At 26.6% G+C, this 22,702-nt stretch overlaps 1 protein-coding gene across 1 annotated transcript in view; it reads left to right on the top strand.

The window, feature by feature from the left end:
- The first annotated feature begins 271 nt into the window (after positions 1-271).
- LOC122509104 (probable G-protein coupled receptor Mth-like 1) overlaps positions 272-22,702 on the top strand; it is a 335,089-nt gene continuing 312,658 nt past the window's right edge. Inside the window, exons 1-2 of the mRNA XM_043622884.1 lie at positions 272-1,231; positions 5,303-5,581. Coding sequence (XP_043478819.1) covers positions 723-1,231; positions 5,303-5,581 — 788 coding nt within the window. The 5' untranslated portion in view covers positions 272-722. The remainder of the gene's footprint in view (positions 1,232-5,302; positions 5,582-22,702) is intronic.

The following is a 22,702-nucleotide window of genomic DNA, read 5'->3' as shown; positions in this document are numbered from 1 at the left end:
GTGGTTTAACCTCAGTAATCGCAGTCGGGTAATAGTAATTAGAAAACTCGTCGTATTATTGCAATTAACCCTCGGCACGTTGGCGCGCGTATTTCACGGATAGGCGGGTACCGTTGCACTTCCGGGTTCTGGGTGGGAGAAAATGCACCTGGTTTCTGGGAGTAGAGACGCAAGGAGAATGGTTAGAATGGTGCGCGCGCATCTGTCGACCACGCTGCCAGTGGCCGGCGAGTTTCAAATACCGCGTGGACTTTAGTAACTGCGAAACCGTCGTGAGGTAGAGTCTGTACCGGATTTCTCTCGAAATTTTCAACGATCAAAACAATCGTAAACAAATTTTTCTTTATCATTGTACTTTAATAAAGTTTTCGAAATTTATCAATTGCTAATGATATCGGACAATTCATTATGAATTAGTGAATTTTCATCTCTTGGAACAATCGAAATTATTGTGTTCTGAAGAAACTTTGTGTGGAATATTCATTAAATGGAATACTTGTTTAGTTTGTGAATGACATTTTTTAATGTCGAGTGTTTAAAAGTGAAATTCAAAATAGTGGAATTAGTGATTCAGTGTGACGCGCGATTTCTGATATTCTTGTAAACAAAGAATTTATAGGTTCTTGAACTATCCTTATGTGATTCAAAATAGACTTTGACGTTACTCGTCCCACAGTTTTTTTTAAGTGTGGGAGAAAAGTAAAAAAATTCAAAAAGAAAACATGAAAAGTGTATTCCTCGGTAGTTTTCTCGTGACGCTACTTATAATAGTAGCGTCCGAGCCGGAGGATTCGATAAAAGAGAAAATCTCCATTTTGAAGTGTTGTCGTTTTATGGAACATTTAGTGCGTGAAAATGAAAAATCCCCACCGAAATGTGTTCCCACCAGAAATCAATGGCAACCATTTATTTATTCAGTTAAACAGGGAAAGAAAGTAACGGAAATTCCAAATAAATGGAATATTACGGAAGGACAAAAACCTCAGTGTCCAAAATCGCATGTTTTAAATTATATACCATACAATCCATATTCACCATTTATTCTAACGGACACGGGTGCTGCGATTTTGGAAGTTGGATCAGGTAGAAATTTAAATCCCGAAGAGTACTGTGCTGATTCGAATGCATTGCTCGTTTGTGAATTAAACTACACGGACGAGCGTGCTGCTTCTACAATGCGACCTAGTATTCGTCGATGTTGTGGTTCGCATGCTGCCTACGACGAGAACAGGTACCTTTTGATTGGGAATTGCTTTTCAAGTTCATTCCAGTATATCTCCCTTGAATTTAATCCAAACACTGATCATGAATCACACACATATATACACACAAAATTACAAGTATTTTGTAAACTAAATTTTTTTCCATACACGAGTTTTGAATATTCATAACAATGAATTTTTTATTCATTCCTGCACTTTGGAAAACAGAAATAACCGAAAATAATAAATATTATCGTAAATAATCCACAGTAGAAGTCAAATAATAAATCCAATAACGTCTAAATTCGAAATTAAAATTTCAAAATTTAGTCGATAATATTATTTTGTACTTTTACTGAAAAGACAAAAAGCACTGTTCAGAAATTTTTATACACCAAAAACCTAAAACAAAACTCAAAATATTCTGTAACACGGTTGACAGTGTAAATACTAATGACATTCCTAACCTAAACATACAAAATAATCTAAAATGTGAACAAACAATGGAGAAGAATTTAAAACATCATTCATTCATTTACTACGTAAATTTAAATGAACAAACTTTAAAGGTATTTATTACGAGGGACGAGGAAAAAAAATCTATATTTGAATAGTTCAGTGAAAACAAATTTTTGAATGGTTTAATTATAGATATATACACATCGAGTAATTTGATTTCATTTTTTTTCCGCCTCTTTTCATGGTGAAAGAAATGAGATAAAACTGTAAAATTTAATTGTTATTTTGTTCGCAACGAACAATTGCCGAATCGATTCGCGTGAAACAATTAACATCATATTTCATACTCACAATGTCAGATGCACCTGAAAAAAAGTTGGTTTAAAACACAAATACAAAAACTATTGTCTATACTATAATTAACTTTTCATTTAAAATAAAGAAAAAAAAACTAGAAAAGAAAACTTTCTTGCAATTTTCTGCTTAGGCCCTTTGGCGCAACAGGCTTCGTACAGGGATCGGTACTTCAATTATTCGATATTTCGATGTGGAGCAGAATCAGGGTTCAGAATCTAAATTGCTTGATTTTCTCTAAGACTATGTAATATAGGTTCCGAACCCTGTTTCGCTTGTTGTGTGTTGAAGTGGAGAGTGGAAAATAATCGGGTTACAAAATAAAAATCATTTCTTTTATATTTATTGACTTCACAATAACAGAAAATTGTGTAGACGCGTTTTTCGAAGATATGGGGTTATGTTACATAAAATTCCTATATATATGTTGCTCAAATATAAGAGTTCTAAGAAAAAGTAATTCTAGTAAGTAAAAGCAGTGTATATACAAAATTCATATTGGGTGACATAAAACAGAAACGGATAGAAATATCTATCTCTCATATAAAAGTTGACGTTTTACGATTTAATTGTTTTTGGTCTAGTGGAAGTTTGTGAAATTAAAATGTCTCAAAACTAAACTGTTATAAAATTTTATTTCCCTGTAAATGTTAGATATAAATTTTAATTGAACAAAATAACAAATAAATCAAATGTTAGATCAATCTTTAAATTCTGACTCTAATCGTATAATTTTCCGATATTTGGATATTTCTTAGTTTCTTATTTGAACTGTAAAGGGGTACAGAGATCAACATCCTGACAGTAGTGAACGACACGAACTTTTAAAAACAATAATAAATATAGAAAAAACATTAAAATATATTTTAAGGTATTAATAATATTCTAAAGTGCAATATTTCGAAGCTATAAAAGTAACAGCAATAATTAATTTGTTTATATTTTCGATAGATATAACATTTTACTTATAGGAAGATAACCTCAAAAATATGACAGTTTAACAGAGAAATTTTCTAAAATTGAAAAAAATCATTGAAAAATGACCCAGTTTTAGAAAATTATTCTTAAATGCAAATTAAATGTTATAAATTTTAACTATACATGGGACATTCCACATGTCAACTCGGACTGAGCTCAAAACAAAAATTGCTTTGATGAATATAAACGTTCTAGTGCTTAAAAGATTTCTACATTCGTGTACTTTAAGATGCCAATAAGCGTTTTTTTAAAAATTTCCATTTTCAATGCCAATAGAGCTGTCAAAAGCCAAAAATTTAAAAATACTTTTATGCGAGTTAAATGCTAAAAACGAGGTAAATTATTCTGTAACTCATTCTTTAACAGCCAATATGGCGGACAAAATTCGAATTTGATCAAATTCGATTAAAACTTGTTGATCGGGGGTTTTTAGGGTAGCTGATTACGAATCTGAAGTCACTTTTTAAAAATCCAAAATAGCGGATCCAATATGGCGAAAAAATTGTCAAATATTTAATCATTACGAATCTATAATCACTTTTTAAAATTATGATTAATAAAAATTCTTTCGAATTTGTCTTTGAATGTTATTAATAATAATTAGTTCATTGCAATTTTATGTTTTGATATTTTCAATTTAAATTTATTTTTATTCGGTACTAACGTTTTATATTTTTATTTTAAATTTATTATTTTATTTGACTTAATATTTTTGTTTAATTGGAATATGGCAAAAACATTGAAACATTGAAACATTTAGCGTCATTTGAAGGAATAATACTAGAAATTTATAATTTGACACAAAGTTAATTTCAATTAGTTATATATTGCAAATTATATTTTATATTATATTGCAAATGTAGTTATTATTTTTTATTTTCGAAAAATTTTAATTATCCATGAATATTAAATATATTTATTTTAAATATAATAAAACTCGAAATGACAATATAAATAAAATTGTTCACTCTATTTGCAGTAAAATACATTTTATTGGAAAATTTTCGTTTTATTTGAAAATATAAAAATATTAATGGCCTAAAGGCTTTTACAGTTATTCAAAAGCTTATAAATTGTTCTAGAGTATTTAAATATTAAAAGCAAGAAATTTTTAATCCCGTTTTTATAAATTTATTTTTTTTTTTAATATAAAAGTATTAATGTATTAAAAAAAAAATGCTTTAACCCATTTCGTCTGGAATGTCCGTTTTATTTTCTTCATATTTGCGCTCATCTTTTTCGATGTTGGAGACCTGGAAAAAAATTTGCATAAGGTACATTTTATGTATATAAGGCCTCCTCTTTCAGAATTTGGAAGAAAAATATAACTTAAGGAAAAATTTATGATTGCTTGTATAAAAAATAATACCGACATGATTCTTTTTAATTAACATCGAATTTTATGATTCAAATCTCGATTGAAACCAATTTAGAAAAAATAAAAATTAATTTTTATAAAGTCAGGTCAACTTTTTTGCATTTTTGAATTATTTAAAACTAAAGTATTCGTAATTAATGTGGATGAAATTTTGTGTTTGATCTCTAGTTTTTAGAATTTTGGAAAAAATTGATATTCAGAACGAAGTGGGTTAAAAAATGAAAAAGAAATATTTATTCAAAAAGATATGAATTTTTTGTTAGTTACTTTATGGGAACGTATAACATTTTCGAGTGTACATTAAAAACTGTTTTTACGATTGTTTTTCTAAAGTTACAGAAAGTTCTCGACTCCATGAATACCAAACACACTTGACTACTGTTAGTAATGAATTAAAAAAAGTCTTTTCAATAATTAAGCTTAGAAGCGAAATACCACCGCCCTCTATAATTTAGTCGTCTAGAAGCATTTAATAGATAATAAGGATGCTTGTATATTTCAATTTCACTGAGGTGGAAAGTCGGTCTCGCTCATTATCCAGAATCTAAACAGATGTTGCATAGCATTAGTTGCATGTGCTGCCAACAGATGCTTTCTTACATAAAAAGTGGTCATTTCAGAAATTTTATACACTTTTTTCTACCCTTTCCGTTTTACAAAAAGAATTTAGAAATTGTTTCCTTTTTGCATTATCTTATTCACAATATAATTCAAAAGCATACAAAACAGATAACATAAAACTTTTCCTATTCCTTATAACAATTCTCAAATTTTACATATTTTTTAACATCTTATCTTCTTAAATTTAATTCCTTTCCAAAATCACAAACACCTAATATAAGAATATATTTTTAAAAAAACTTTAATAGTAGAATATCAATTTTTCATTTAAAAAAAAATTTTTATGTATTTTTGTTTTGTTTTATTACAGGAGGACTTGTGTAGTATCTCAAGATGAAGAAGGTGCTCCACCTCTGATTCCGAATCTCTCTTCCTCATTTGAAGTAAAAGCAGGCTTTCCCCATTGTCCAATGTCAAAAAATTTCTCAATTGCCGGTGATGTTAAAGATACAGTTCTTGAACCCGATGGTACTTTAGTATTTAAAGCCCAACAACTAAGACTTTTAGCAAAGGAATATTGCGTCGAGAGAATTCAAGAGCCGAATCATGTTGTGAAGGTCTTCGCCTGTTCGAATGACGCCATCAAAACGTAAGTATTTTCTATTTTTTTTCTTTCTATATTTCTTCGAAGGCAAACAATATAATATCAATGGAGATTACCATGAAAGACTCAAAAACAACCGTGACAAACCTTGGTTTGATAAACTTGTTTAAAGAATACAGATAACGGAATTTTTTAAGACACGCGAGAAATTTCCTCTCAGCTATATTGCATATCATTGTAATAACGTAATTGATAGTTTATAATAATCAGTTTAAGTGGGAACGAGTTTAACCTTAATGAGACAATGAATAATAAGGATGTGAGCATCACTCGGAAGTGAATTGTTCTTTGATGAAGCGACGAGGAATGTGAGAAAATTGTTATTATTCTTCCTATTGTTTCTGCGAGAACTACTGCTACCTGTGATAATACAGATTAACTTTTTCTTTAGGTATAGTTCAGATATACTAATATTTTTTCTTCTTCTCATATTCTATTCAATTCTATTCTTCTTTGTTGGAATTTTATTGATAAACGGTTTATCGTGTTTTCATATTCATATAACAGTATATTTTAATATTATATACTCTCTTTGAAACAATATGAATTTTTTTTTTACAAAATGGAGATTAAAAAGGGTAGCGCCATAAAAAGCCATTAGATTACTTTTTTTATAGTTATATTGTATAGTAAAAAGTATAGACGTATAAAAATAATTTTTTTCAAAATATGAATGAAAATGTTTACAAAAAGTAAAAATGATAGAGGGAAAAATATTTTGAGTTTGAGTAAAATTATTTATTACCTAATGACTAAGCCAAGTAATAAAAGACTGGCAGGCGTAAAAAAAGCACAAAGAACTTCGCTCTTGTATGAAAAGCCATTTCAATGATTATTTTCGTGAATATCCATCTCTCGAAAGTTTAAATAGAAATATGTAGTGAATATTGAAGTGGTTGATTAATTTTTAAAGATTTGAACTCCGAATTTAATGACACTGAACTGGGTCATATTTCGTTTCGGTTTATTTTATTTTTATCCCCTTTTTTTGGCCACATTAATAGTTTTCTCTTAGGATCTTTACCCCCGGAAAGGGAGGAGGAAATTTTTAAAAATCAAACATGTCTTCAGGGGCTATTAGAGACGCTGATTACGAATTCGAGGTCAGTTTTTTAAAATTCAAGATGGCGGATCCAATATGTCGAGCACATTTATTTTCATTCATTGAATTAGCTTGAAACTTGATACTTGGGGTTTTTAGGTCTCTAATTATTACTAATCTGATGTTACTTTTTCAAAATTCAAAATTCCAAAATTTCTTTTTGAATACAAAATTTTGAAAAATAAAATAAAGCTTCTACTTTATTGTAGTTTAAAAATTTTTATATCTACTTTATTTAAAATTTGGAAAATTAAATTCCACTTGACTTTACATTACAAACTTTGAAATTCAATTGTTTATTCACCAATTTCGAATTTTTGAATTTTAAAACTTATTTTTAATTCAAGAATTTTAATTCTACTTTATTTAAAATTTAAAGATATGAATTTTACTGCATTTTACTTTAACATATTAGAATTTTGAAAATTGTTTTAAATTTCTAATTTTCAATTTCAAAAATTTAAATTCAACTTTATTCTATAATTTACAAAATAGGGAATTTTACTATATTTTTTACATCAAGGAATTAAAATTTTGCAAAATTTTCAAATTTATAATCTTTAATTTCAAAACTTTATTTGAAATTTGAAAAATAGAATTGAAAAGAAATTAAACTTTACAATTCCTTTGTATTATACAATAGAAAATTTGAATTTTATAATATTTATTTATACAATATTGAATTTTTCAATTTCAAAATTTATTCTAAAATAAAAAATTCAAATTTACCTTTATTTAATATTTAAAAATTTCAAATTATACTTTATTTGAGAACTGAAATTTTTAATTTTACAAGTTATTTCAAATTTCCATCCATGAATTTTAAATATTTATTTGGATAAAAATTCTGCTTTAAGTTTCTCCTTTATTTTACATTTGAAAATTTGCATTTAATATTTACAATTTTGAATTTTTGAATTTTACAATTTATTCTAAAACAAAAACTATAGTAAATCGACATTTTGAATTTGACTTCATCTTAGTAGTTTTGAAAAAGAATCAAGGAACATAAAAAAAATTGAATCTGTTGTTAATGAACATCAAACTGTACTTAATCATTCTTTCAATTTCGATGAAATCAAAATATTTAGATTTAGTGTCAAATTATAAAAAACGGTTAATTTCTGAAATGTTACATATAAAATTTAACGATTATACGATCAATAAGAAAGAAGATATACCATTTCTGAGTAATATTTTTTTATTAATTTTTATTAATTTGTGATTTATTTGTTTTATTTTTGTAAAAATTTGTATTTTATTTGAAAATTAATAATATTGTTAAAATCTCCGGTACGATTATTCGATTGAAAGTAATTATATCTCATTGGATTTGAGGTCTACAATGACTCGCACAACTCTACAAAGAATCCCGGTTATAGCAGATAATTTTTAACGATTTGTTTGATAGTACCGTTAAGCAAATAAATATTTAATGGCTTTGGGGCTGCGAGGGATGAAAATTCGATTAATTTGAGACTTAATAAATATTCCCCCACCAGCACATAAATTTAGCAGTGTAGTACCGTATTTTGCGCAGTCGCTGCAGGATTTCGATAACTGACAGTGGGGTCGGGGGTCACATCTAATTAGAGTGGGTTAACGTATGTGTGATAACGGGATAAGGGGAGTTGAAGCTTATCAGATGGATACTTATCGGACTTGAAATATACTTAAACATTACCCTTGAGATTTGCAATATTGCGGTCTAATATTACAGTCATTTTGCACTAGGATTATAATATCCGTCTAGAGTTAATATTCCACTGAATATATTTGCTGTATAATTAATTATTGTTATAATTGCAGTTGATGTAATATATTCCACTGAAATATTGAGGAAATATTATAATAACGTTAAAAAATCCCGAGTAACAAGTTTCATGTAAAATAGTGAAACTTTTAAAAATTCATCCGCCATTTTGGATTTTCGAAAACTGACACACTGAAAAAAAAAGTTCATTGAATCAAGTAAATGCATTTTCTTGACCTGATTTACTTGAAACAAACCCATATTTTCTTATTGGAAGAAATTTATTTTCTTGTGTCAAGTAATTTTGAGCATTGATCAAAGTTATTGGAATAAGAAAATATGGGTTTGACATAAGTAAATATCTTACTGTTTCAAACGAACTGTTTTACATGCGCCAAGTCTCGAAAAAGTATTGAATCAAGAATATCATGTTCTCACGTCAAGTAATTTACCTTGAGTCATTTGGTATCTTGAGTCAAATAATTTTTTTATTTCCTTTAAAGCAACTATTTATTTCATCCAACACCCATAGTCTTGAGCCAAGAAAATGGGAAGATTAATACAAGTTAATAATTGTTTCAACTCAATTAAAAATTATTTTGTTTCAAAGAAATATTAATTAATCTAAGCATTTCTTTTACTTGAAGCATTTCTATATTCTCATGTTTCAAAATCATTAATTTCTTGCGAGAATGTTATATTTTCTGGAATGAAATATTTTATTTATTCAATTCAATTAAGTGTAAGATCTTAATATAAGTAAATATTTGTTTCAAGTCGATTAAAAATTATATTCAATTAATCCCATATTTATTTGAAGAAAGAAATTCATTTTCTTGTGTCAAGTAATTATTAGCATTGAACAGAATTCTTGAATTAAGAATGTAGTATTTGGCGGAACTAAATATGTAATTATTTCAACCAAATATTTTACTTTTCCGAAGTACCAAAAAGTATTGAATCTAGAATATATGTTCTTAAGCGAAATAATAAAGTATTGTCTGGAGAATTCATGTTTCTTGAATCGAATCATTTTATTTATTTGCTTTGAAACTTTTTTTTACTTAACACAATGCCGGTGTTCTTGATCCAAGAAAATATTTTTCTTCAAATGTATATGCAACTTAAATATCAGTTTTTGAAAACTGTCCATTGAGGCTAGGATGGCATAGTGGTAGCGTGACGGCTTCTGGTGCGTGCAACCCGAGTTCAATTCCTCCGACCGTGGAAAATTTTCTTTCAAGGTATATTTGTTGTATTTGTGTTAAGTATTAATTAAATGTAAATATATATGTAAAATAATAATTATTTAATTATTTAAATAAAAAATATAAATGTTAATTAATTAAATAATAAAAATGTTTGACCTAAGTATTAGAAAAGATGGGATGGAGGTAAGGGGGGGGGGGTAATTTAAGTAAATAATTTACTTGTATTGAGAAAGTATTTTTTTGATTGAAAACTATAAATTTTCTCAAATCAAGAAAATATTTTCTCGGACAGAGAACATACTTTCTTGATTTGATACATAAATGATTTTGAATTAATATATTCTGCATTTCTTACATGCTACTTAATTTCTTGGTAGAATTCCATATTTTCTTGGATCAAGAATATCTGCTCTTCTCACAAAATAAATGTTTTCTTCATTTAATCTTGAATTACTTGAACGAACGTTACAAAACATTGAATGAATCGAATAAAATAATTCAATCATCTATATATATTCTTAGAACAAGAAAATATTTTATTCATTTAATACATTTTATATTTCGTATAAGAAGATTAACTTCTTGGTCGAATTCCATATTTTCTTGGATCAAGAATATATGTTCTTCTCCCAAATATCCTATGTCAAGAAAATCGTTTTCTTGAATCAATACTTTAATAGTCTTGGCCGTATTCAATCCCACGATTTTCTTCAACCAAGAAAAATTTTCTTGGTTCAATACTTTTTTTTTTTCAGTGCATCATATTCGGAATCAGGGACCCCGAAAATTTCCGAGTAACAAGTTTCAAGCAAAATGGTGTCATTTTTAAGAATTGATCCGTCATTTTTAATTTTTGAAAACTGATATCATATTCGTGTATATACGAATATGAATATATTCATATTTTTTTTTACCCCAAAAACTTGGGAGTAACAATTTTTAAACAAATTTTTAACAATTTTTAACTAAAACTCTTCTCTAAATCATTTATTTTTAATAATTTTTGACAAAGTTCTTTGAAAATTCAATTGTACAAAGAATAAAGAAAGTTCTTCTAAAATTTTGAAATTCATTTCCTTGGAATTTAATTTCATGATATTTCAATTTTTCGAAAAATTGTCATTCGTAAATATGTACAGGCCTCGGATATTATAAAATTTTCGACTTTTCGAAATTTACAATTGAAAAGAGTTTCAAAAAATATTGAAATGTAAAATTCAATTGAAAATAATTGATTTTTTTAAAGTGTTTTATAAAAATTTTTGAAAATCAACTTTTGAAGAATTTTAATTGCAAATTTTGAAAATAATTAAAATTAAATTCCTCGGAAGAATTTAATTTTTAAAAAAAATTTAATATTCGAATAAATTCAATTATTTTTATATTATGACAAAATTATTCGCAAGAATTCAATTATTTTTATAAATAGTAAAATTCTTTACAGGAATTCAATTATTTTCAAAACATTTTGGATTAAATTTCTCGTAAGAATTCAAATATTTCCATAAAATTCAATTATTTTATAAAATTTTTAATAATTTCTTCCAAACAATTCAACTATTTTTATAAATGTTAAATACTAAATAAATATTTAAAATTTACAATAAAAGAGTTTCAATAATTGAAATTTTGTAAAATTAAATTGAAAATAATTGATTTTTTTCAAAGTGTTTGATAAAAATTTTTGAAACTAATTTTAATTGTAAATTTTAAAAATAATTGAATTCTCAAAAATTTGAATGAAAAATCTTCAAATGCAAATTTAAAAATGGTAATTAATGAAATTTAGCTTCAAAAAAAAAAAATTATATTAAAATATTTCTGAAAATAATAATTCTTAGAATTTTTTGCATTCTAATTTTTTAAAATTAAATTATTTTCAATATTTTCAAATTCAAATTTCAAAAAATTCAAAGAAATACAAAAAATAATAACATTCAAATTTTTTACAATTAGTTTTAAATTAAAGGGGAATAAATTCTTAAGACATCCCTCGAGGCCGATTTTTGGGATTTTAATTGTTTATAATTTTTTTTTAATTAAAGTTAACAAATTCCGTTGCTGCACATGATCTTAATCAATTCAAATTTATCAAATATGATAATAAAACTGACTAAGTAACAAGTTTGAAGTAAATTTAATAAACTTAAAAATTTTAGTCCGCTATATTGGATCCACTATTTTGAATTTTTTAAATCTGACTTCAGATTCATGATCAGCAACCCTGAAAACCCCCAAGTAACAAGTTTAAAGTAAATCCGATAAATTTTAAGAATTTAGTCCGCCATATTGGATCCGACATTTTGAATTTTTTAAATCTGGCTTAAGATTCATGATCAGCGACCCTGAAAACCCCTGAGCAACAAGTTTAAAGAAAATTTAATAAATTTAACATTTTTGGTCCGTTATTTTGAATTTTGAAAATTGGATTTTAGATTCGTAATCAGGGACCCTCAAATGAATTAACAAAATTAATAAAGAATTATTAAATCTATCTACAATTTGTTAAAATTCTCTTGTCGATGCGATAAAAATTACGCCGGAGAAAGAATTTTGACGTCATTTTTGTCATTTTCGCCCACTGTGCCACTGTAAAGGGGTTTGAAGCCAAAATAACATATTTTGTCTCAATACTTTTTTTTTGTTTTTGTTAAAAACAATTGCGCACTTCATATGATTCTCGAGAATTTAAATAATAAAAAATCGTTTTTTGAAATGATTTGATAGAAAATTTAATCATCTACTTTAGAGAGTAAATCAGCGACATCTTTAACGATGTATTTTTTTTTAAATAAAATATACAAATGTGATAGATTGAAAATGAAAAATAAAAGGATTAAAGTGCGGTCTACCTTGTCAACATTCGAGAGAGAGAGAGAGAGAGAGAGAGAGAATTGTGACTGTTATATATACATTTATACGCGTATAGTGAAACGGAAGCTCTTTCTGGTCTTTTCTATATCGACAAGAATAGATAATAGATGTATACAGGACATTATGGATGAGTCACAAAAGGGCGTATAAGGGCGTCTCGGCTTGAAAGTCCAAGGGCTGGTTATTATCCTCAGTTTTTTATGAGGTCCCGTTTCGCGTTTAACGATTGAAACTGCTTGGCAGCAGGGTCGCGTTTTGTGCGGCATAAATTTACGATTCCTCTCGAGTGCGATCGCCCTTGGGGGCTCTCCCGATTTCTTCTCTTTTTCTCTCTTTCTCTCTCACTCTCTTTTTTTTTACTTTGCTCTCGAATCGAATAAAATTACGAGAAGCTGTTTCGATGTCAAAATCACAAAGGGGCCCTCCGTGCTGCTATTGCCGCCGCACAGAAGCGTCGCGTCGCCACGATCGCAATAATCCAGGTCGAATAAACGATATTTTAAATGCCCGGACAGCTCGACTCTTTTGTTTTTACACTTGTTTTTTTTTTTTTTTTGTTTATTGCTTTTTATTGAGATTTTCCCAGTAGTTCTCAATCGATTGTAAACAGAAATGTCATAAATTTTCAACTCCAGTTTAAAAAAGAAGGGAGATTGGATTGAATTATATGAATATACGTTAATCGAGGAAGCGAGGCGAGTTCAAGATGATTAAATTTCATTTGTCTTCGAGGAAATCACTAACGGTTCTCTCGAAAGTTAATTCTTTTTTGCCAGATGTACACATTGTTGCTCTCTCATTCTCTCCTCTCCTTTTTCTCTCTATATTTACGCGAATCAATCGAGTTAGGAGTATTATGCAATTGTGCAACTGGAGAGATGCTTATAGTCTGCTCGAAGAAAGATTTATTGTAGTCGTGTTTCTAATGGAAGCTTTGTATTCGCCTTGAATTTTATATCCCAGAGGGTTTTTCTTATCTAAGATTATTGATTTTATCTACATGTGCAATTACTCTGCACAAATGTTTTTCATATCCTGAAAGATAAATTTGTATCTTGCGTTAATAATTCAACTCTGCTACTGCGTGTATAATTTAATACCAAGAATTCTGCGTTAAATAGATACATCAACTGGAAAATGTTCATTTACAAAAGGGAAAAAATTTTCACACTTTTTTTTCTTTTTTCTAGAAATTATATTTTAGGGGGGACTGAGGACAGTTGATACAAATGGAATATTTCCGATGCGGTTAATCATGGACATGTCGAGAGGGAAACTATGAAAAATATATATTTATCCCCTACTGAAAATAATTTTCAATTTGATTTAGAGTACACTAGAAAGCCAATTTTCTGGAATTTCCCAAGTTTTGGTCATACTAAACACAGTTTAGATTATTTAACAATCTAAATTTTTATTTTTTTTGTTCAAATACGTTTAAGAAACTAGAAGAAAAAAGTAAATTTATAAAAAGTGGAACACTTTCTTATATATAGAGTTATTCCTTTAATGTATTCAATGTCAATAAAAATTACTTTCACTCCGTCTGAATGAAATCGAGATGAGAAAGATGTCACTCAAACTTATTGGGAAGAAGATTCTTGCTCACTTTTACCGCGATGATCTTTTCATATATAGAATACAAATGTAGGATAAAATTCTAATCTTTAGAAATGTGAAATTAAAAGTTACGTATTTTTTTACCTATATATAAGAATTTAATATAAAATTTATTTTAATAATTTAATAGTATTTACACATACAAAAGCCTTCTTGTAAATCATTTTCAAATTAAATCTGATCGGTTTTCGAAACATCATCAATCATACTGGATCCATCATTTAAATTTTTTTAAATATGGCTTTAGATTCTTGAAGTCTTCCATAAGACAAGTTTTAAGTTCATTTATACTTTGAAAAGTATCCGCCATACTGGATGCGCCATTTTGAATTTTAAAAATCTGATGCTAGATTTTTAATCAACATATCCTCAAAGAAGAAACACCTTAATTTATCGCAAGTTCTGATCATTGTGGCATTTTTTACTATTTTCGCAGTAAATTTAACTACGTTCAAAACATATTTTACTAATTTTCACAAAAATGTACTACGAACGTAAGGTAAACTTTTACTTCGAAAATTGTAAAAAAAAAAATGCCAGAAATGCACAGAAGTTTTTGACAGTTCAAATGGAGCATAATTTGATAACTCGAGGTATAATTTTATATTTATATCCTTAAATATTTTATTTATAAAAATTGTTAATTCTGTAAGCATTAGTAAAAAGAAATTACAATTATAGCTTTCAAAAAAATTGCACCAGCAAAATTAGTTTTACCAGATACATTTTTGTAATATACTTCAATGCGTTTTCTAAAGTTAGAGTTACTGCAACAATAACAGGATTGCCACAGGTCAGGGAATTCAGAGAAAAGTCAAGAAATGTACTGGAAAATAAATTAAATTCTGAATTTTGGTCTAGAAACCTTTGAAAATATTAAAAAGAATTATTTTTTCTCAAAATTTATTTTTCTTCGCCTTATAAATTTTGAACTGACAAACAAAAATTTTTTTATTTTTAACAATATTTAAACTTTACAGAATATGAAATTGAATTTATTTAAAATAATTTAAGTCTTGAGGAACTATTGTAAAATTATTACTACCTAATAAATCATTTAATGAATAATTTCTCATAAAAATTTCAAAACTAATTGAATTTTATAACAGTTGTATTTACAATTTTCATAAATAATTGAATTGAAAAAAAAGTTTCAATTTGAAATTTTAGAAAATTCGAATTTTGAATGAATTTAATTAGAAATTTTGTTGAACTTAGTTTTTTGAAAAATTTTAATTCAAAGTCTCTTTTGAAATTAGTTGAATTTTCGAATACATATTTAATTATTAAAAATAATTGATTAAGAAAAGAATTTTCTGAATATTATTCCAAATAATTGATTTAGAGAAGAATTGTAGTTTATTTATTTATACATTCCCCGCGATCCATATGGACCATAAATGGGTATCAGAATTGAGTTACATATTAATTAGTGTATACAAGGTAATAATACAATAAAAAAAGAAAAACGAAAGAGATAAGAGAAAGAAAAAGAAAATAAACGCTGCTGATAAAAGTTTGAAAGAATTTCGTTAGTAAACATTGCCTCGCAGTCGAAGTGAATGTTAAAAACACTAGAAAATTATTGAATTTTGAAAAGGTTTTTTAATTTAAATGAAAATTTTTCGAATAATTGAAATATATCATTAAATTAAATTTCAAAGAAATGAATATTTAAATTAGGAGAACTTTCTTTATTCTTTGTAGAATGGAATTTTTAAAGAACTTTGTCAAAAAATCATTAAAAATAAATGTTTTAGAGAAGAATTTTAGTTAAAAATTCAAAAAAATTGAATTATAAGTTTTAATTCAATTTGATTTTTAAAACAATATTGGGTACCATATTAGATCTGCAATTTTTAAATTTTTAAATCTAATTTTAGATTCTCAATTAGCATCTGTGAAAATCCTTAACTAACAATAAATAGTGACTCAATTTTAACTCTTGTATAATATCTGCTAATTTACAGTTAGAATTGTCGAATGTAAGAAAATAACATTTTTCCCTCTATGTGCCATTAAATATTGAAACTACTTTCAAAAACTTATGTTCGCGAAATCTTCTGAAAAAGTGGCTTTTCAACTATTTTCTTTTTTTCCCTCCAATCTTTTTTTTCTCTCTCCGTGAAGATGCGCCTCTTTGGAAGGAAAGAACATTTGGACGCGAATAGATGATAGGATTAAGAATGACGAAGGACAAGTCGACGTTCGATTTATATTCAGTGACTTTGAGGGAAAGGGGAAGTATTTTGAATCCAAGCGACGACGGTCGTTGGCTCGAAGTTAACTTGGCCGTGGGCGAAAGTGAATCGGTGATTGCGAACACACGCAGGTTTTGTATTTCTTTAGTCCGACCTACTTTAATGTCCGGTGTGTACAAAAGTGTTTCTCTTCTTTTTTTTGTTTTCAAATCTTTTTTTTTTTTTTTGGTTTGTTTATTTTTTTGCGCTTTTTTTCTCTTCCATTGGTTTTAAATATCATCAGCACCGATCTCAATTTATCGAACAGCTTAATTGCATTCAGGATGTCGCCGAGTCCAATAAACGATTGTGCTTGTAAAGGGGAACCCAATCGACTACGTGAAAAATGTAAATTCCTTTTACTTTCGCGCAACTTCCAAGAGTAATGGAATTTCTAGGTCGAGCAATATAAACAACACCACTAGAATCACACCACCGTTTCTTGTAGTCGATAAATTCTCGCATCCTTAGAATACTTGTAAGCAAGCCAATCGTTATTGCGAACTACCTTTTACGAATGATATTTTAATTATTTAATTAATTTAATCATCACCAAGTTCAATATAAGATTGTTTCTAATTATTCCTTTCATGAATACAAAAGGAATTGATATTTGATTAAGATTATCAGGAAAAAAATTCGTTCCCTTTTTTTCGAGAGAGTGAAAGCCTCCTAGAATCCGGGATTAATCATCAAAAATCCAAGAAGTGCTTTCACTCCTCTTATAATGTTGACTCATTATTTGAGGGGAAACCCAAGTATTTCTTATCTTTGCGTATTTGCATTTTTCCTTTCGTTTAAACGAATTTCTTACTCTGTTGGAATAATATTTGGATTACTTGCACTTGTTCGGATTATTTCTTTCTTTTTCTTCTAATAATAATTTTACTATACACTATATTCGATCTGACATTTTAATTTGTGAAAATCTAGTTTGAAATCATAGAATCACTGACCTTATAAGGCCGCGAGGCACAAATTCTTATGTAAATCCATTTCATTTATCATGTCAGTCCGCCATATTTAATTTTGACAGTCTTAAAAGCGAATAAATTCCACTTGAACTTTAATGCTTAACTTTAACATTACTCCAATTAGTCGATTATTTATTCTCCGAGAGATACATTTTTTATTTGTTGTTAAAATCACGTTTTATTGACTAACGGGAATAGAAATATAATTTTGTGAGGAAAACATTGTGAAAAGAAATTGTTTACTAAAATTTATTATAATATTCGAGTTTTTGCAAAATATTAATTAAAAGTTCTTATAATACTTGAGTTTTTCGAAGAGTGAGAATTGAAAAATTATTATCCGGATTAGCGAAAAAATAAAAATCTACCGAGAAATGAAGGTAGGAAATGAAGATTGACATTTTTGTAACCTAGGTTTCATATAAAATTATATTTCCTTTCATGCAAGTGCATTAAGATTGTCTTTGAATATTTACAACCCAATGGAAAATATTAATATTCATCCATAAAAAAAGTAATTCTAGACTTTTTAACGAAAATTTAAACACATAAAAACAATTTTTTACACCTTCCTGAACAGATAATTTAAAATCTCAATTAAATTATACCGTTTAAGAGTGGCGGTCATTTCATTTCCGAATAAGGCAGGAAGACTTGATTAAAAAGTCGACGAATCACTTTTATTTAATGTTATAATTAAAGGTCTCTCGTTGATAAGGGATAATTTGCTTAAATTCTCAATCGTTGAACCCAGAAAATGACATACAATTTCTAATATGTATAAAATTCCGGTTAAAATCTTTTAAAATTCCGGTTTGAGTGTGGCTATAAAGTTATAAAGGAGCGGCAAATAACTCAATATCTGGAGCATGATTCGAGGCCAAAGGAGAGCAAAAAGAAAAAAAAAGAAGTTGGAAAATGACTTGTTTTGCAGCAGCCCACTAAGCAGCTAATATGTAACCACAAAGTAACTGGATTTGTGTATGCGTGTGTGAATCTAAAATAGGGGGAAGGGGTGGTTTGTCCCACGCGTTTGTACGTTTATCGTCATTTTACGATCGTGCTTCATAACGGATGATCCAAAATAAACGATCGATTGAATTACTGCGTGCCTATGCATATACACGCGGTCAACACTAGTGCAACATTGCGTGTATCAGTTTCTGGCTTGCAGCCAATCGATCCTGACGATAAGAGGATGCCTCGAATTTAATTAAAATCCACCACTGAAAACCCTCTTCACTCACGAATCACTACCCCCTTATGTCCTTGCAGATTCTCTCGACCATATTTATGTATATATATTAGAGAGGAATAATTTTCTTCTTCAGCTTCCCTCTTTTTTTTTCTCTTCGCACCTCTCTTGATTAATATTATATATATATATATATATTCGCCGACGATACATATTACGCGCTATAAAGATACACTTGAGGCAAATAAATTTCTCCTAAGATTTACATTTTGAATTCTTGAGAGTTTGGGAAATTTAGTTTGACAGGCGATATAGTAATTGAGCGATAAAAAACTACTTGACTATTCATCCAATCTTAATGTTTCTTAATGGTATATTAAAAGAATCACTTTGACTAGGGGGTAAAAAATTGTTTGAATTTTATAAAATACTTCAAGTTTATTCTTTAATGACTTTTTCAAGAAAATCTTTTCTTTTTTACGGAGTTTCGAAATTGAGAAATAAAAATTAAACTTAACTAAAGACTGCGTTAAGTCTTTAGTTGTTTACTTCTTAAACATGATTAAAACTAATATGTGAATGTTAAAAAGTATAATTTATTAAATTTTTTGGAAGCCACGGATATTATGACTTTTTCTACATTTTTCGACTATTTTCAAAAAATGCTATACGGAAAGAAAATTATATTATATTTTGTAAAAGTATTTCACAATTTGGGGAAAAAAGGCGACAAAGCTAAATTTTGATATTTAAAAAATACTAAACAATGAAATGAATAATATGAAATTTATTTTTTAATAATTTTTCTAATTAAAGGTTCAAAATATACAATTTAAAAGGCTTTGAATAATTGAAATTTTGTAAAATTAAATTGAAAATAATAAATTTTTTCATGTAGGTATTATATTACAATTTTTTAAAATTAACTTTTGATGAATAATTGCAAAATTTTGAAAATAATTTAATTCACAAAAATTTTGATGAAATATCTTCAGGTGTATAATTAAAAATGAAAAATAATGGAAATTAGCTACTAAAAATTATATTAAAATATTCTTGAAAAAAGTAATTTTTAAAATTTTTTCATTATCATTTTTTAAAATTCAATTATTTTCAATATTTTCGAAAATTCAAATACATAGCTACAAAAAATAACATTAAAGTTTTTTAGAATTATTTTTAATAATTTGGAGATAACAATCATGGCTAAAAAATTTTAATTAAAATTCTTCAAAAAATTAATAATTGTTTTTTAAATTATAGAAAAATTCTTTTAAGAAATTTTCATTTTCATTTTCATTTTAATTTTCATTTTCATTTCAATTTTTATTTTCATTTTCAATTTCATAGATTTTTATTTTTACTTTCATTTTATTTTTTCTATTAAGTGAAAATAAAAATTTATCAAAGTAAAAGTAAAAATATAAATCTATTAGTGTGAAATGAAAATAAAAATAAAAATGTTTTAAAGTGAAAATGAAAGTGGATGTAAAAATCCCTCGAAGGGAAAATAAAAGAAATAGTAGAAATTTGTCAAAGTGAAAGTGAAAATTAAAGTAAAAGTCAAAGTAAAAAGAAAAGAAAAACAAAAGTTATGAATAACTTTTTCATTACTTTCTGTACATACTGTTTTAACTAATAATTCACGAAGGGTTCTTTCTTAGCCATCACCTTAATTTATTTATAAATTCTCTTATTTTAATCCTAGCGATTATCGTTTTTTCTCTTCCAAATTTGTTTTTTTATTAGCTTTGTCTCAGTGTTGCGGACAAAACTTCCTAATCTCTTCGGATAGAAACTTAAAACAACTTTAGTGTATTTTTCCAAACGTTTTCCGGAACTTTTATACCGAATTTGGGTGTTTCTTCACTTAAATACCCCTGAAGCTCTTTTGGAAGGGATATTGTACCTTGGAACTTTTAAATCTTTGAAAATCGTTGGCAAGCATTTTAAATTCTTCTCGCAGCTCTCTTGCAATTAGTTTTCTGAATTCTTAGAGGAAATTTCCAATTATCTGGAGTTTATTTAAAAGAAAAAGACGAAAGAAAAATTACCAACGTATAAAACTTTGCAGTATATATAAAGATTTGTTTTTTTGCAATTGAAATTAACGTGTGCTGAGAAACAAATATTTTTGTAGCTACACATAGAAAAATAATAAATAAACTAATTGTTTTTTATTAAGAAACTATTATTGTAATCGAACCGGAAAAATCGTTAAATTCGTTCGACACTTGATTACTTGGTTCTCAAGAAAAAAAACTTTGCGATTTAATTAGTAGACTTTGTCTTTTTGTTATTATCGGATTGTTCAGTTTCGTATAAATGAGTATCTGATTGTAAACTCCTCGCTCTAATTGAAAAAAACTTGAAAAAACTGCTTTCTTTTTTTTTAGAAGTTGATTTACAGAAATTAGAATTTTTTTTCTTTAGAGGTCAATAAGCTGAAATTTGAAACCAAAATAATAAATATCGTCTCATTTTTTTTAGTTTTCGTTTTTAAAAAAAAACGTTTCTCTTAATTTTTGCAAACAAAAGATGTATTTCAGTTTTAGTAAAGAATCTTTATAGTTAATAAATTTAAAAATGTTTAACAATTAAATTCATTAATAATTATAATGGAACATCTTTGACAAAATATTGACTCTGATCAACAAAAATATCTCCATCTTCTATTATATAATGGAAAATGTGCAATTACTTCTTTTTTAAATAAATATTTAATCATTAATATTTTTCCATAAGAATTAAGATTTTCAAAAATTTCAAATTCAAACCTTTTTGAAAATAAACAACTTATAAAAAATTATTATGAAACATGAAGAAATCGATCACTCCGAGTCTTCGACTCGGAGCGATCGCTTTCTTCATGTTTTATAATAATTTAAGATTATCGACTGATAAAATTATTATTTTATATCATAAGAATATTGTTACTGTAACTTATTCAAAATAATGTTCATCACTTCAATTCATTTAATTTTCTCCAGAATTTCATGAATCACAAGTTTTGAACGTTCAAATGAACGAAATATTTTGTATTAAAAATATTTTCATAAATTATTAATTCGAATAAAAATTTAAAACTTAGATTCTACATTTAAAAACTTTAAAAATTAATTTTTTTGATAGTAACTCAAAATTATTGTCATAAAAATTGAATTTGAGGAAGAAATAAATAAATTTCGTTCATTTGAACGTTCAGAACTTTAGGATCATAGAATTTCTAACTAAAATTCTACTTTAAATGAATTATTTTTTATGATTTTCTAAAAATTTCTTTAAAAATTTTTAAATCCTTTTGTTTATAATTCAATTTTACGAAATTTCATGGATTATTTGAAAATTCTTTGATCAAATATATATTAAAAAATAAAAACTTCAAATAATTTTAAAAAAGTTCCATTAAACTTTTTCAAAAAAATTAAATTAAATCTACAAAATTTTCAATTAAAAGTATGAAAAATTCAAACATTCAAAGATTATAATTTGAAACTTTTTCAAAATTCAATTATTTCTAAAAATTGACGCTTTAATACTTTCTCTCTAAATTTGAATTAGTAAAAATGTTTACTAATTGGAATTAGTGACTGACTTTTTGCTTTTGAACTAGTAAATTTTACTTTTAAATTAGTAGAAATGACTATTTATTAGTAAAATCTGCTAATTCGAAAGCAAAAAATCAGTCACTAATTAAAATTAGAAAACATTTTTACTAATTCAAATTTAGAGAGTTTAATATTCAATTATTCTGCAAAATTTTAACTAAAATTCATATTTAAATCAATTTTTATTAGAAAATTCTACGAGTATTCAATTATTTAAATACAAAAATAAATAATTTATTAAAGAATATCGAATGCTTTTTAAAATTGAACTCTCATTTAAAGAATTTTATGAAAAAATTTTTAAATAGATAATCAAAATTCTTTTGACAAATTTCAAAAAAAAAAAATTTAAGAATAATTTTATTTTTCGAAAAGTGATTAAAATTATATTAAAAATAATTTAATCCCTGTAAAAAATTTAATTGAATTGAGAAAAGTTTTTGAAGATAATTAAAATTTTGCTAAGAATTTTATTAAAATTTTTGAAAATAATTGAATTTTGGAGAAAATTTCTATTATTTACGAAGAT

Source organism: Leptopilina heterotoma, unplaced genomic scaffold (genome assembly GCF_015476425.1).
Source record: "Leptopilina heterotoma isolate Lh14 unplaced genomic scaffold, ASM1547642v1 Lhet_6, whole genome shotgun sequence".
In the NCBI taxonomy this organism is placed as follows: Eukaryota; Metazoa; Arthropoda; class Insecta; order Hymenoptera; family Figitidae; genus Leptopilina; species Leptopilina heterotoma.
This window is presented reverse-complemented; position numbering and strand designations above follow the sequence as displayed.